This window comes from Drosophila subpulchrella, chromosome 2L (genome assembly GCF_014743375.2).
Source record: "Drosophila subpulchrella strain 33 F10 #4 breed RU33 chromosome 2L, RU_Dsub_v1.1 Primary Assembly, whole genome shotgun sequence".
Taxonomy (NCBI): Eukaryota; Metazoa; Arthropoda; class Insecta; order Diptera; family Drosophilidae; genus Drosophila; species Drosophila subpulchrella.
In genome coordinates, this window is record NC_050610.1 from 25,442,468 (window position 1) to 25,455,962 (window position 13,495).

The 13,495-nt window shown below is 48.1% G+C and overlaps 3 protein-coding genes across 4 annotated transcripts; 2 read left to right on the forward strand and 1 right to left on the reverse strand.

Moving 5' to 3' along the window:
* Positions 1-317: 317 nt before the first annotated feature.
* On the forward strand, positions 318-3,277 carry LOC119546180 (pollen-specific leucine-rich repeat extensin-like protein 1). The gene is made up of 2 exons (XM_037852304.1): positions 318-591; positions 654-3,277. Exon 2 carries the CDS (start codon positions 668-670, stop codon positions 3,110-3,112), a length of 2,445 nt encoding a protein of 814 aa, XP_037708232.1. The 5' UTR covers positions 318-591; positions 654-667; the 3' UTR covers positions 3,113-3,277.
* A 146-nt stretch (positions 3,278-3,423) lies between these two features.
* On the reverse strand, positions 3,424-4,308 carry LOC119546181 (translocator protein). Its single transcript, XM_037852305.1, has 2 exons — positions 3,897-4,308; positions 3,424-3,839 (listed from the first exon to the last, which is right to left on the reverse strand). Exons 1-2 carry the CDS (start codon positions 4,233-4,235, stop codon positions 3,621-3,623), a joined length of 558 nt encoding a protein of 185 aa, XP_037708233.1. The 5' UTR covers positions 4,236-4,308; the 3' UTR covers positions 3,424-3,620.
* Positions 4,281-12,765, forward strand: LOC119546179 (intraflagellar transport protein 140 homolog). Of its 2 annotated transcripts, XM_037852302.1 has the most exons (6): positions 4,281-4,371; positions 5,096-5,376; positions 6,294-6,892; positions 6,956-9,278; positions 9,333-10,443; positions 10,499-12,765. In XM_037852302.1, exons 2-6 carry the CDS (start codon positions 5,230-5,232, stop codon positions 10,834-10,836), a joined length of 4,518 nt encoding a protein of 1,505 aa, XP_037708230.1. In that variant the 5' UTR covers positions 4,281-4,371; positions 5,096-5,229; the 3' UTR covers positions 10,837-12,765. The 2 variants fall into 2 exon arrangements, with proteins under 2 accessions (XP_037708230.1, XP_037708231.1); XM_037852303.1 differs by lacking the exons at positions 4,281-4,371; positions 5,096-5,376 and adding an exon at positions 5,678-5,744 and having other exon boundaries at positions 10,499-12,764.
* Positions 12,766-13,495: the final 730 nt, after the last annotated feature.

Consider the following 13,495-nt stretch of genomic DNA (forward strand, 5'->3'; position numbering starts at 1 on the left):
TAGGTTAATATTATCAATTGCAGTTTAGGAAAGACACTCTTAGTACATAATGCATATCCCCTATTATAATTCTCTCTTATCAAGAGCAACCCACAATGCTGGTGATTCCGCGAGCGAAACTGACAGTGAGAAAAGTTCGCGGTCTATTTTCGGGACCCATCCCATCCCACTGCATCCCAACCCATCCCATGGCTGTGCCCCATCAGCAGACCCATTCGCATCCCATCCCGAGAGGCGTCTGCGGTTCAACAGCCGCTTGGGCATCGCCTCATGCCGAGAATCCGCACAAACTAAACTGTTCGCTTCAGCAGACCAAGAGCATCGGCCATCGGCTGGTGTGGGAAATGCGGAGCTATTTTTAAGCACTGGGGCGACATTTTTCTTGTTTTCTCCCCGATTTGCCTGCGAAAACTCGCAAAAATTCGCAAAACCAAAAAAAAGGCAGGCCGCGCGATATTAATAAAAGCAGCGCTGCTGCTGCGTTGGATTCGGTGGATTCGTTGGATTCTACTGGCGGATCGTGGGCCTGTCCACTGCATTCGTGATTTCGCCCGTGGAGTTGCACATCGTGTCTCTATAGCTGGCCAACAAGTGCGGTTGCTCGCCGTTTTATGTAATATAATTGAAGACTAACCAAGTAACCATCCATCCAGATACCGATTGCGAGATGAATGTGGAGAAGCTGAAGCGCCTGCAGGCCCAGGTTCGGATCGGGGGGAAGGGCACTCCCCGGCGGAAGAAGAAGGTCATGCACCAGACGGCGGCCACCGACGACAAGAAGCTGCAGAGCTCCCTCAAGAAGCTGTCGGTGAGCACGATCCCGGGCATCGAGGAGGTCAACATCATCAAGGATGACCTCACGGTGATTCACTTCAACAACCCCAAGGCGCAGGCCTCCCTGTCGGCCAACACCTTCGCCGTCACGGGTCACGGGGAGACCCGGAAGGTGGTGGAAATGCTGCCGGACATCCTGCCCCAGCTGGGCCAGGAGACGGTCGTCCAGCTGCGGATGTATGCCAACGCCATGAACAGTCAGAAGGGCGGTGCACCCGGCGAGGGACCTCTTCCCGCCGAGGAGGACGATGACGTGCCCCAGCTCGTGGGCGACTTCGATGAGGTGGCCAAGGTGGAGGCCACCACCAAGCAGCCGGAACAGGCGCCAAAGGATTCGGTGGAGAACAAACCAAAGGACAAGCCTCAGCAGCAGCAGCAGCCCAAGAAGGATCAAAAGCAGCCACAGAAGACGCCGGAGACCAAACCCAACGAGAAGCCCAAGGAGAAACAGGACATCAAGAAGGGTCAGGCCAAAGAAGCCAAGAAGAACGACCAGCAGGGCAACAAGGAGAAACAAAATAAGAACAAGGATCAGGCCAAGGGTCAACCAGCTCCTCAGGCCAACAAGGAAAAGACACAAGCTGCGGAAACTCCAAAACAGGAAACTCCAAACAAGGATCCTCCCAAGAAGGAAGCTCCAAAGCAGGAAGCTCCAAAGCAGGAAGCTCCAAAGCAGGAAGCTCCAAAGCAGGATGCTCCAAAGCAGGATCTTCCCAAGCCAGCGGCAGAACAAAAGAAGGAGCAACCCAAATCCTCTGACCAGAAGATTGAAACCAAATCGGTGGAACAAAAGGTGGAGCATCCCAAGCCCATGGAAAACAAACCCGCTGAGCAAAAAGTGGAGCCACCTAAACAGACTGAGAAACCGGTGGAGAAACCTAAGCAGGTTGAGCAGCCCAAAGCCACTGCACCAAAGGTGGAACAGCCAGAACGAACTGGACAACAAGTGGATCAGAATACCCAGCCACAACCCACTGAACAAAAGGTGGAGCAACCAAAGCCGGCAGAGCAAAGGATTGATGTCAAACCAACGGAGCCAAAACCCGAACCACAGAAGGAGACCTCTGGAAAGGCGGCCACGCCCCCTGGTGTCCAGACTCTCGCCCAGATCGTGGCCTCAGAGCCACCCAAGCAGGCAACTCCTCCAGAGAAACCAGTCGGCGAAGTGGCAACCACTCCCAAAATTGAAGAGCAAAAGAAGGAGTCGCCTCCTCCAGCTAAGTTGGAGCCAACGATTCCTCCAGCTGCACCTGTTGCCACTGCTGAGCCACCGAAGAGTGCTCCTAAACAGGATTCACCACCAAAGAGTGCTCCTAAACGGGAGTCACCTCCTAAGAGTGCTCCTAAGCAGGATTCTCCTCCAAAGAGTGCCCCCAAACAGGACTCACCACCAAAGAGTGCTCCCAAACAACCATCTCCTCCCAAGAATAACCAGGATAAACCCGTTGTAACGGAGAAACCTAAGCAAAAGACTCCTCCACCAGCCAAGCAGGTTACTCCACCGGCTGAAGTGGCAAAAACTCCAGCTCCAGAAGCTATCAAGACGCCCGCTCCAGAAGTTTCCAATGCACAGATTGCTCAGGCACCGCCAAAGCATCAAGATCAGAGTGCAGGTTCTACCAAGAAGGAGGCACCACCACCCGCCAAGCCAGTGACGCCCCCAGCTCCAGTGGCTTCGGCCACTCCTGCAGAGGCGCCATCCCCCCTGGCACCCTCCACTCCGCCCTCGACTCCCACATCCGTACCACCATCCGCAGCGGCCGTGACTCCGCCATCTCCCGCCACAGTGACTCCGCCGTCGCCTGCTGCAGTTACTCCGCCACAAAAACAGGCTGCGGCACCCCAGGCGCAGAATGTCAAGAAGCAGGAGGCAGGAGGACCGAAGCCAAAGCAGCAGCAACCTGCCAACAAGCCGCAGCAGGCGCAGAAGCAGCCACAAGGAGGACCAGGGGGAAACAAGCCCCAACAGAAGCAGCCGAATCCCAATACCAACGCCAAGCCAGCAGTTGCTCCAAAGCCAGCTCAGCCTGCAGGAAAGGCAGCACCTGCATCTCCAAAAGCAGCTCCCAATCAGCCAGCTCAACAGCAGGGAAAACCAGCGGGCAAAGCCTCTCCTCCCAAGCAAACGGGCCCAACTGGAGGGCAGCAGAAGCCAGCGGCGAACTCCCCCAAGGCCACGCCCTCTCCAAAGGCAGGTGGCTCCCCGAAGGCGGCCTCACCAAAGGCCGGGACTCCTCCCAATCCCACTCCCTCTGCCGCCCCTGGAGGCCCCAATTGATCCTCCTTTCATCTCATTTTCAATCGGCTCCCTTGCATTTCGAATTTTCTCGCATTTTCAGACTATCTCTTCGACTTCGTTAATCTCTCTTTTAGTCCCAGGTACTAACAGTTTTTTGATAATTTGTGCCCTTTACTTTTTCAATAAAATTATAATTTACAAAAAGTTTTTAAAAGATTATTAACTTGGTGATTAAACAATGGTCGTAATGGAACCTTTCATATACAATTTAAAAACTTTTTTAACAATCGGATTTTACATAAATGATTCTATGATTTGTTCTATAACTTCTCTGAGGCAGTATAAAATAATTTAACCTTTTGTAAGTAACATGCATATAATTTGGAATTCTTTAGTTAGAGATAACATACTTTGAATTTACCGCTCACTTGAGGCACTTTGTAACGATATCTTATCCATAATGGCCAGCCCTGGTTCGATAAGTTGTAATCCCGTGACGCATTGTGCGAAAAAACTTAAAACTAATGGATTTAGGGCCTTCCGGGCCCTAATTGGCCTTGGCGTGAGCACTGCCGGAGGGCTTCTCCTCCTCCAGGGGCTTCTTCTCCTCGGGATTCAGCTTCCAGATGGCGTAGTTAAGGGCCGTGGCGAATCCCAGCCAGGCTAGGTAGGGCACAAAGAGCAGTCCGGCGGTCTTGTTGACCCTGTAGAACAGGACACCACAGGCACCAGCCGTGGCCGTGAGGGCGACTATGTCGATGAGCGCCTGATGGATGAAGTGGATTAGATGCGTGTCTAACAGGGTGATATCACCAGTACTCACGCCCTTGATGTTGTGCTGCCCGAAGAAGATGGGCGTCCAGGCCCAGTTGAGTGCCAGCTGGGTGCCGTAGGCGATGAGGGGCAGTTTGGCCGCCTCGCCTGAGAATCCCCCGCCATCGCGCCACACCAGGTAGGATCCGTAGCCCATTCCCGCGTACAGGGAGATCCACATCGGGGCAAAGACCGCGTTGGGCGGCTTGAAGGACGGGAACTTGAGGTTCGCGTACCAGTTCTGTAGGTTCTGCCTGGTCAGCCGCCCATTGTAGATCCCACCCAGATTGGGCAGGATTACGGCTCCGGCGATGCGGAGCAGGTTTCCAGCACACGGACGATCAGCCATTTTCGGAGTTCGCACTGCAAATGAGTCGCAATATCGGCGAACGTTCTGTTTTCTCTATTTTGTTTGCCGGTGATTTCATTCGAATGCGCGAGTGTTGCGTGTTCACGGGGCGAATACTCTACGGATGTCTGTGTGGGTAAGCTCCAGCGGCGACCATTTGGCTTTTTTCAAGCTAGCTTTTTGTTATCTAGTTCAAGAGATAAGTCTAGTCTACCGTAAATATAACATAAAGTAATTATTACATATTTGGATAAATTATTTTTGGAATGACTACCATTTTTAAAAATAAGTTTTCGAGGATAACATTCTACAAAATGTTTCTAAATAGTTTATAGAACAGTAGTACTATAGTACTATTATCTAACACTTTTGTGCTTGTGTTTATGCGCGAAAAAAGGTGGAGAGTCACATGCGTAGAAGGGGATTACAAAAATTTATTGTCAATTCATTATAGTATGATCTAATGAGTTAGGAATTTTTGCTAATCAATATTGACAATTGGATTTTATTTAGTAAATTGTAATTATATCAAGTACCATCGATATTTTTTTGAATTTGCAGATGTGCCCGGATCGCCCTGTGGATTGCCAGAGATGGGCAAAACCGTTAGCTTTCAAAACTGAGAAACGAGTTAGCTTGTTGTTTATCACCTGTAATTCATATTTGTGGGGAAATACCCGAGTTTACTTTCCAGAAAATTCAGTTGACTTTATTTTTGTAAAAAACTTGAAGTTTAGTGCAATTGCAATTTTATATTTATCTGTGCCTGATAAGCTTTACGTTCGTAAATCATAGAAATGCATTTGTCATATGGTGAAATTAATAAGCTTTGTTTACTTTTATTTTTTTGTATTCCTCAGGTGCATATTCCAAGTGCCGGCTGTTGGCTTTATTTTGGAGCTACCATGGCAACCGTTGCTAAAGAAACACATTTTAAGTATGTTTTGGTTCATGTCGGAAAAGTCCAGCTGCATTGTAGAACAAACCTAAAAGGATGACACTGTATTTCGACACGAAAATAGAGTTCCTGGACTCGGATGCAGTTAGCACCATCAGCAGTTGGCATCCCAGTGAGCCGCTCTTCGCAGTGGCCTCTTTCAGTCCCGAAAGAGGCGGCTCCGTTACCATCTTTGCGGATACGGTAAGTTTTATGGACGGTATCCCTTCCGTAACAGATTCGAACACACCTACTAAAAACTCATGAAAATTAATATAGAAACTTTTCACTTAGATATTTTGAATATTGAAGAATATCTTAAGTTCTGAAGCATTTCATAACATATGTAATTAGTTATATTCTTAAAGTTATATTTTCCCACACTACTGTAATTTTTAACATTTAGGTAAAATAGCTTTTTACAAACTTGGTAACATTTAAAAAAAAGGGAATAAAAAAAATTGTGATCACATTACCTTTTAAAATGAAATGTCATCAAAGGTGACTGGTGAAAAGTGACCTAAACGAAATTTTGTGTAGAGGGAATCAGTTTTAAGCGTCCTTTGGTCGAGGTAAGTTCTGCTCCTTAATTAAAATATTAAAATATGAAAAATACAAAGTGCACACAACACATTCATACAACTAAGAAAAGTGATAAATGCCTTAAGATAAGTGGTAAATAAATTTAAATTTAGTTTAATGGTCTAATATTAACAAGATTCGGTACATTTTAATGGTTTTACAAACAAGAAGTGTAAAGCAATATTTATAAATGACCTTAGAGTCGAGGTAACTCTACTTCCTAATTAAAACATTAAAAAAGTGCACACAATACATTCATACAAACATTAAAAGTGATAAACTATAAACATTCTATAAATTTAAACGGTTTAACAAAAATGTAAAAATTACCTTTAAAATGAAATGTCATTCAAATTTGACAGATGAAAAGTCTTGTGCGAAATGACTTTATAAAAAAACCTACTGCTACTCCCTAATTAAAATAAATGTATGAAAATCACAAAGAACGTTCATGAAACATAAGTGAGAAATGAATAAATCTAAATTCTATATACTTATTCTTTAAATTTAAATAGTTAATATGGGTTTTTATTTTCCAGGGTGAACCCCAGCGCGACGTAACCTATCCGGTGCACGCCTCCTCGCAGGCAACTGCCCTATGCTGGCATCCGGAGAAGGCGCTCCTGGCCAGTGGCTGGGAGCACGGGGACATCCACGTGTGGTTCGCCGGCCACCGGGAGTTCGCCAGCGTGAACGCACCCCACAAGGCGGCCATTGTCCTGCTGCAGTTCAGCGAGCAGGGAGGACGGATGGTCACCGCGGATGCCATGGGGCTGGTCACCGGATGGCGCTGCGATGGTCAGTACCAGTTCCTGACCATGTTCTCCCACGATCTGCGGGAGGTGCTGCTTCTGATCTGCTTCCGGCGAACGGTGGAGAGCGAGGTGCGCGAGGAGATGGCCAATCTCGCCAAGGCAGCGGTGGCCGGCGACGAAAACGCCCTGGACACCCTGACCAACTGGAGGCCGCGGACTGCCGCCCGGAGCATGACCCACTCGGGAGTGAGGGACAACCACTGCTTCTACGCCTGCACTCAGGGAGGAGTGGTGTACTACATCAACCAAGGAGGCGCCTGCGTCGAGGTGATGAAGTGCGGGTCCCTGCCGCCCATTGTCCAGATGTTGTGGCACCCCAAAAAGTAAATTACTGATTGAATTAGCGATCTAATCCCTATTTAAACCTTCAAATTATCCAATCCTAGAGATGCAGTCATTTGCCTGATGGAGGACCTTACAGTCACTCTGTTTTTGGTCGAGTCCACCGGGATTCTCACGGAGCTGGATCGCGTGAAGATGAGCGGAAGAGGAGGAGGTCGGCAAGGAGGAATCGCTTGGTCTGGAAACTCCCTTGCCATCATCACAGGCGATCTCTTTGTGCGCATTTGGGACATCGAAAGAAGTGACAACTACCTTCTGAAAATGGATCTGCCCAGTGGCAACCAGTTGGCTGCATCCCTGACCAGTCTAAGCAATGGAACCATGTCCTCGTCGAACCAGTTCTTCAGCCACGACAGCAGCGAGAGCAGCAGTGTGCCCCGCAAGACGCCAAAGTACGGTCAGATGAACGGAGAAATCTTCACCTGCCTGGCCTACAGCTCCACGGGTCAGACCCTGTGTGCGGGAACCTCTCAGGGGAATCTCTTTACCTGGAAAAGGAGTGGCACCCGGTTTGTGAGTGCCCCTGAGGATGCCTGGCAGCTGACGAACATATCCTCGGTAAGAGGAGCCATCCGGAGCTGCGAGTGGGGATTCAATGAGCTGGCCAAACCCTGCATGCTGGTCAACTGTCTGTCCAATGTGTTCATGCTGAAGGAGCAACCTTTTCTGGCAGTGCATACCCGGGAGCTCTGGGCAGTTCAGAGGTCGGCCAAATCGGTGCAGTTGACGCACTGCAGCGGTCGGGAGACCACTGTTCAGTCGGAATTCGCAGTAACTGCTATGGCCTTAAATGAACTGAGTCTGGTGATGAGCAATGGCAGGAGCATATCATCCTACAGTCTGCAGAAAGTGGAAAAGAGCCTGGATGAGTTTGACGAGATCCTAGAGAACGTGGAGGGCGCAGCTCCGCCCACAACGGCATCCACAGCCACTCCTTTGAGTGTGAAGCTTCTGCAGACCTTCCCCGCCGAATGTCTGTGCTTGAATCTGTACAATCAGAACATATTTTGCCTGTCGAGCAGTGATGTAATGGTCTACTCCGTGGGAGGAGTGGTGCTCCACCGGATGCAGGCCAGCGATATTGAAGGGAAAATCATCGGGATGGATCTGAGTGGCTGCTATCTCTCGGTTTTTACCATGAATGGTTATGTTAAAGTCTACGATGTTTCCCGTCACGATCCCAAGCTGCTGTTTCCAAGCAAGTCTGGTCACGACATCTTCGATGACTTCGGGGAGTTCATCCTGGTCAAGTGCAACAGTTTGGGAAGCCACTTGGCCATGGTGATAGCCAGTAGTAACTTCACCCCCATATCGGCATTATTCTGCTGGGATTTTGAGCGCAACAACCTATTTGATTATGGTTTACTGGAGCAAGAAACCAGCTCTAAGAAGGAGATCTCCTCATCCAGTCTGCCGGTTCGGATCTTCTGGGATGCAGAGGAACCACGACTCTTAGCAGTGGAGGTCAAGTCTATGATGCAGAAGAGTGCACCTCAGAAGAACTCCCCTCAACCCATTCATTTCGTTCAGTCGAAGATATTACTTTTATTTTACTCGGAGAAAGGAAGCCTCAATCTCCTGGAAAATCAACCCATGAGCCCAGGCTCCCAGTTGCTGAACCTATGTGTGCCCAACGTGATCCGGCTGAAGATCAATGCGATGGAGGAGCAACCTCTTCAGGATTTCGTGGATCTACAGCAATGCGATCCAGTTACGAGGAAGCAGGTCCTGAACTTCAGTCTCTATGTGGCCGAAGGAAACATGGATCTGGCCTACCGCAGCATTCGCTCCATTCAATCCAAAGTGATCTGGACTAATCTGGCCAAGATGTGTGTTCACACAAATCGCCTAGATGTGGCCAAAGTGTGCATGGGCCACTTGGAGCAAGCCCGATCCGTTCGAGCTCTTCGGCAAGCCATCGAAGATGATGATCTGGAAACTGAAGCAAAGGTAGCCGTTTTGGCCATCGAACTGGGGATGATTGAGGAGGCCAAGGATCTCTATCGCCAATGTAAGCGGTTCGATTTGCTCAACAAACTTCTTCAGTCCATTGGTCACTTGGATGAGGCACTCCAGCTGGCCGAGACCGAGGATCGGATTCATTTGAAGCACACTTACTACCAGAAGGCACAGGAGCTGCGGGAACGTGGCGATATCAAGGGAGCTCTGGAATTCTTCGAGAAGACGCAGAACCCGGCGCAGAATATCACCCAGCTCCTCTTGGAGAATCCGACGGCCATGAAGCGCTACATCCAGACCACAAGCGATCCCAAGCTGCTCAAGTGGTGGGGCCAGTATATCGAGAGCTCTGGGGACATGGATGCTGCTTTGGCTGTCTACCACAAGGCGGAGGATTGGTTCTCGCAGGTAAATTGGAAAAGCTTAAAAACTACATGAATGATAGCCCCAGCTCCTTTTTAGGTGAAGATTCTTTGCTACCTGGGCAAGATCTCCAAAGCAGATGCCATCGCCAGGCAATCGGGAGACCGAGCTGCCTGCTATCACCTGGCGAGGCACTACGAGAATGTCGGCAAGTTCCAGGAGGCCATCATGTTCTTCACGCGTGCGCAGACCTTCAGCAATGCGATTCGCATTTGCAAGGAGAACGATTTTCAGGAGGAGCTGTGGACAGTGGCCAGCTCATCTAGGCAAAGGGACAAGGCAATTGCAGCTGCCTATTTCGAGGAGTGCGGGAACTTCAAGCATGCCGTGGAACTCTACCATCGGGCTGGGATGCTTCATAAAGCCCTGGAGATGGCCTTTGAATCCCAGCAGCCGGAGATCCTGGAGATCATTGCTTCTGACCTCGTACCCGAGTCTGATGCCGAGTTGATAAACCGCTGTGCAGACTTTTTCTGCAGCATCGAGCAATTTCAGAAGGCTGTGCATCTGCTGGCCAAGACCAGGCACCTGGAGAGAGCTTTGAGCATATGTTTGGAGAAGGGCGTGCCCGTAACAGAAGAACTGGCCGAGATGCTCACACCGGAGAAGGGCGAGTTCGAGGAGGCCACGCGGGTACACATCTTGGTCCAGTTGGGTGAGCTCCTGCAGCAGCAGGGTGACTACCACAGTGCCACTAAGAAGTTCACCCAGGCTGGGGACAAAATTCGCGCCATGAAGAGTCTTTTGAAATCGGGAAACACGGACAAGATTGTTTTCTTTGCCAATATGTCCAGGCAACGAGAGGTCTACATCATGGCAGCCAATTATCTCCAAGCATTAGACTGGCAATCGAATGCCCAGGTGCTCAAGCATATCGTAACCTTCTATACCAAGGGCCAGGCCTTTGATTCCCTGGCCAACTTCTATGCGATCTGCGCCCAGATCGAAATCGAGGAGTTCCAGGACTACGGCAAGGCACTGACCGCCATGCAGGAGGCCTCCAAATGTTTGGAGAAGCTCAGCCACGCTCAGCACGTCTATAACAATCTGCAGCGCACTGTGGCGGATGTCAAGGCGATCTTGGAGATCCAGCAGGCGTTGCGGGAAGGCGATCACCAAATGGTCATTGGATCCTGCCGCAGCATGCTAAGTAAGTTGTCTGGGAAGTTAAGCCACATTAATTTCAATAATTTTCTCCCATCTAGTTAAACCGGAACTGCCGCCCATCCGCCACGCCCACATCCTGTCCATGTTGGTTCGAGCCCTGGTCTACGCCAAAGACTATTCCGAGGCTGGAAAAGCTTTAAAGCAGCTGGCCGTGAAGGACAGCTCGTGGAGCGCCTCTGGACTCCTGGATCGCGGCATTGTGCTTAAAATTGCACAGGAATGCGACTTGGATTTCGATCTCATCTGGAATTCGGGACGCCAGGTGACCGCCTCCACCAGCGGCACCGCCGCCGCTGGAATGAGCAGCACCTCGGTCATGACGACGAGCGAGGATGACGGGGCCGATGACGAGGAGATCACAGAGGAGCTGCATTAGATGATTCAGTTTATGGGCGATGCAGAACTAGTCACAGCCCTGTTTATTCCGCAGAGCGTTCAAAACGTAAATAAGCTAAACAAACGCCATAAAAAGCTACTGCATATTCAAACCATATTGCAAGTGAAGAACCGTGAGATCCCATCTATAATTCCCTATAATCGGATTTATTCCCATTGCTAACGGCATTTCAAGACGCAAAACTCCCCTTATAACTAAGATCTAGTGGTTATTTAATAATTCATCAATTATAATGATCTCTGGTATGTTTTGGGAGTACATGTCGCGCGTTTGCGCCCATCACAGTCCACCAGAACTACACGGAATACTTCTGAAAAAATGTATTCTTGCAGAATACTTTCTTGCAGGAGTTTCCATGTGTTCTGGTGGGATGTAATGGACGCATCGGGTGATATGTACACCACGAACATGCGACAATTCTGTGAAGAGCCGTGAGATCCCATCTATAATTCCTTATAATCGGATTTATTCCCATTGCTAAAGGCATTGCAAGACGCAAATCTCCCCTTATAACTAAGAACTACTGGTTATTTAATAATTCATCAATTATAATCTCTGGTATGTTTTGGGAGTACATGTCGCGCGTTTGCGCCCATCACAGTCCACCAGAACTACACGGAATACTTCTGAAAGAATGTATTCTTGCAGAATACTTTCTTGCAGGAGTTTCCATGTGTTCTGGTGGGATGTAATGGACGCATCGGGTGATATGTACACTACGAACATGCGAGATCCCATCTATAATTCCCTATAACCGGATTTATTCCCATTACTAAAGGCATTGCAAGACGCAAATCTCCCCTTATAACTAAGAACTACTGGTTATTTAATAAATCATCAGTTATAATAATCTCTGGTATGTTTTGGGAGTACCTATCGCGCGTTTGCGCCCATCACAGTCCACCAGAACTACACGGAATACTTCTGAAAGAATGTATTCTTGCAGAATACTTTCTTGCAGGAGTTTCCATGTGTTCTGGTGGGATGTAATGGACGCATCGGGTGATATGTACACCACGAACATGCGACAATTCTGTGAAGAGCCGTGAGATCCCATCTATAATTCCTTATAATCGGATTTATTCCCATTGCTAAAGGCATTGCAAGACGCAAATCTCCCCTTATAACTAAGAACTACTGGTTATTTAATAATTCATCAATTATAATCTCTGGTATGTTTTGGGAGTACATGTCGCGCGTTTGCGCCCATCACAGTCCACCAGAACTACACGGAATACTTCTGAAAGAATGTATTCTTGCAGAATACTTTCTTGCAGGAGTTTCCATGTGTTCTGGTGGGATGTAATGGACGCATCGGGTGATATGTACACCACGAACATGCGACAATTCAGTGAATAATAGAATGATACAATAACATGACTGGCAGTATTACGCCCTAGGGGAAAGCACCCATTTGTAAATGAACCTGTAAGCTAACGTAACCCCGTTCAAAGTTCTAAAACAAAACTGAATGGAAAATATACATATATGGAAATATTTCACCAGGTTGCTCACAGCACCTCAAGCCCCAAGCCCCCTTGACCCATTTGGCATTTTATGAATGAATTGTACGATATACGAGGCCCTAGTAAAAGCTTTCGGTACAAAAACACCGCGTTCAAGTGACGTACGTCACATCAAAACAAACACAAACCGCGATATGGATTTGGATCGGCATATCTGCCGGCGCCAGTGGAAAAGAGAAAGAGAGCGGCCCGTCAGATTGGATCGCATGAATCACTTGCCCAAAAGCGTTCTCTCCTCAGCTATGAAATCAGAAGCGTTTCCAGGAAGTCCGCGGAACTCAAACAAATTTAAAAGTAATTGCAAGCTGATATGAACGAAATCTAAAAACGTCACCGTAATAAGCACGTCAATTTGATTATACTTTGATTTACAAATAAATTACCATGCATTCAAAAGTTATTTTTATTAAGAAATGGTTTTAACTGAGCGTGTATGTATACATATAAAAACGATTTTTAATATAATCTGTTGTAAACCATCTCGGCGATTGCTATTATCTTGCATATAGATTCAAAGATCAAATATTCTTGATGTATTTCTTTTTTGTGCTTTAGTGATACCAAAAATATCATAAAAACATACACAAGTAAATAAACTTCGGCTACTGTGTGCATATGTAATATAATCTTTTGTATAGATCATCAGATCATTGGGTAAATATTTATTTGAAAGCTTTTAGAAAAACACATTAGTTATTTTCTTCTGTGTGATTTTAGCAAGGCGACCTGTTGCCAAAAAATATCAGAAGAGATGTGCACCCATATAGTCAACTGTATCAATGGGCCACAGACAACTAACGACTCATGCCCGATTTCCCAGAAAGATGACGCGGCAAAAGCGAGAAAAACGAATCCGAATGGGAGGGGAATCAATGAATGAATTTTCGTTGGCCGCCAAACGACCTTACCCCGAGCACCACCCCCTCCGGCCCACGCAAGGCCTGGGGAACTCCGACGGCTTCCCAGCGGTGATCGGGTCCGATGTGTGTGCTCTATGGAGGAGTGACTCATGCGGAGTACGCCGGTTCCACGACGTCATGCCTAAGGTTGTTATTTGCGAACGATAAGCGGGCTCTCGAAAGAGCGAAAGCTCCCGAACCGAAAGCAAACTG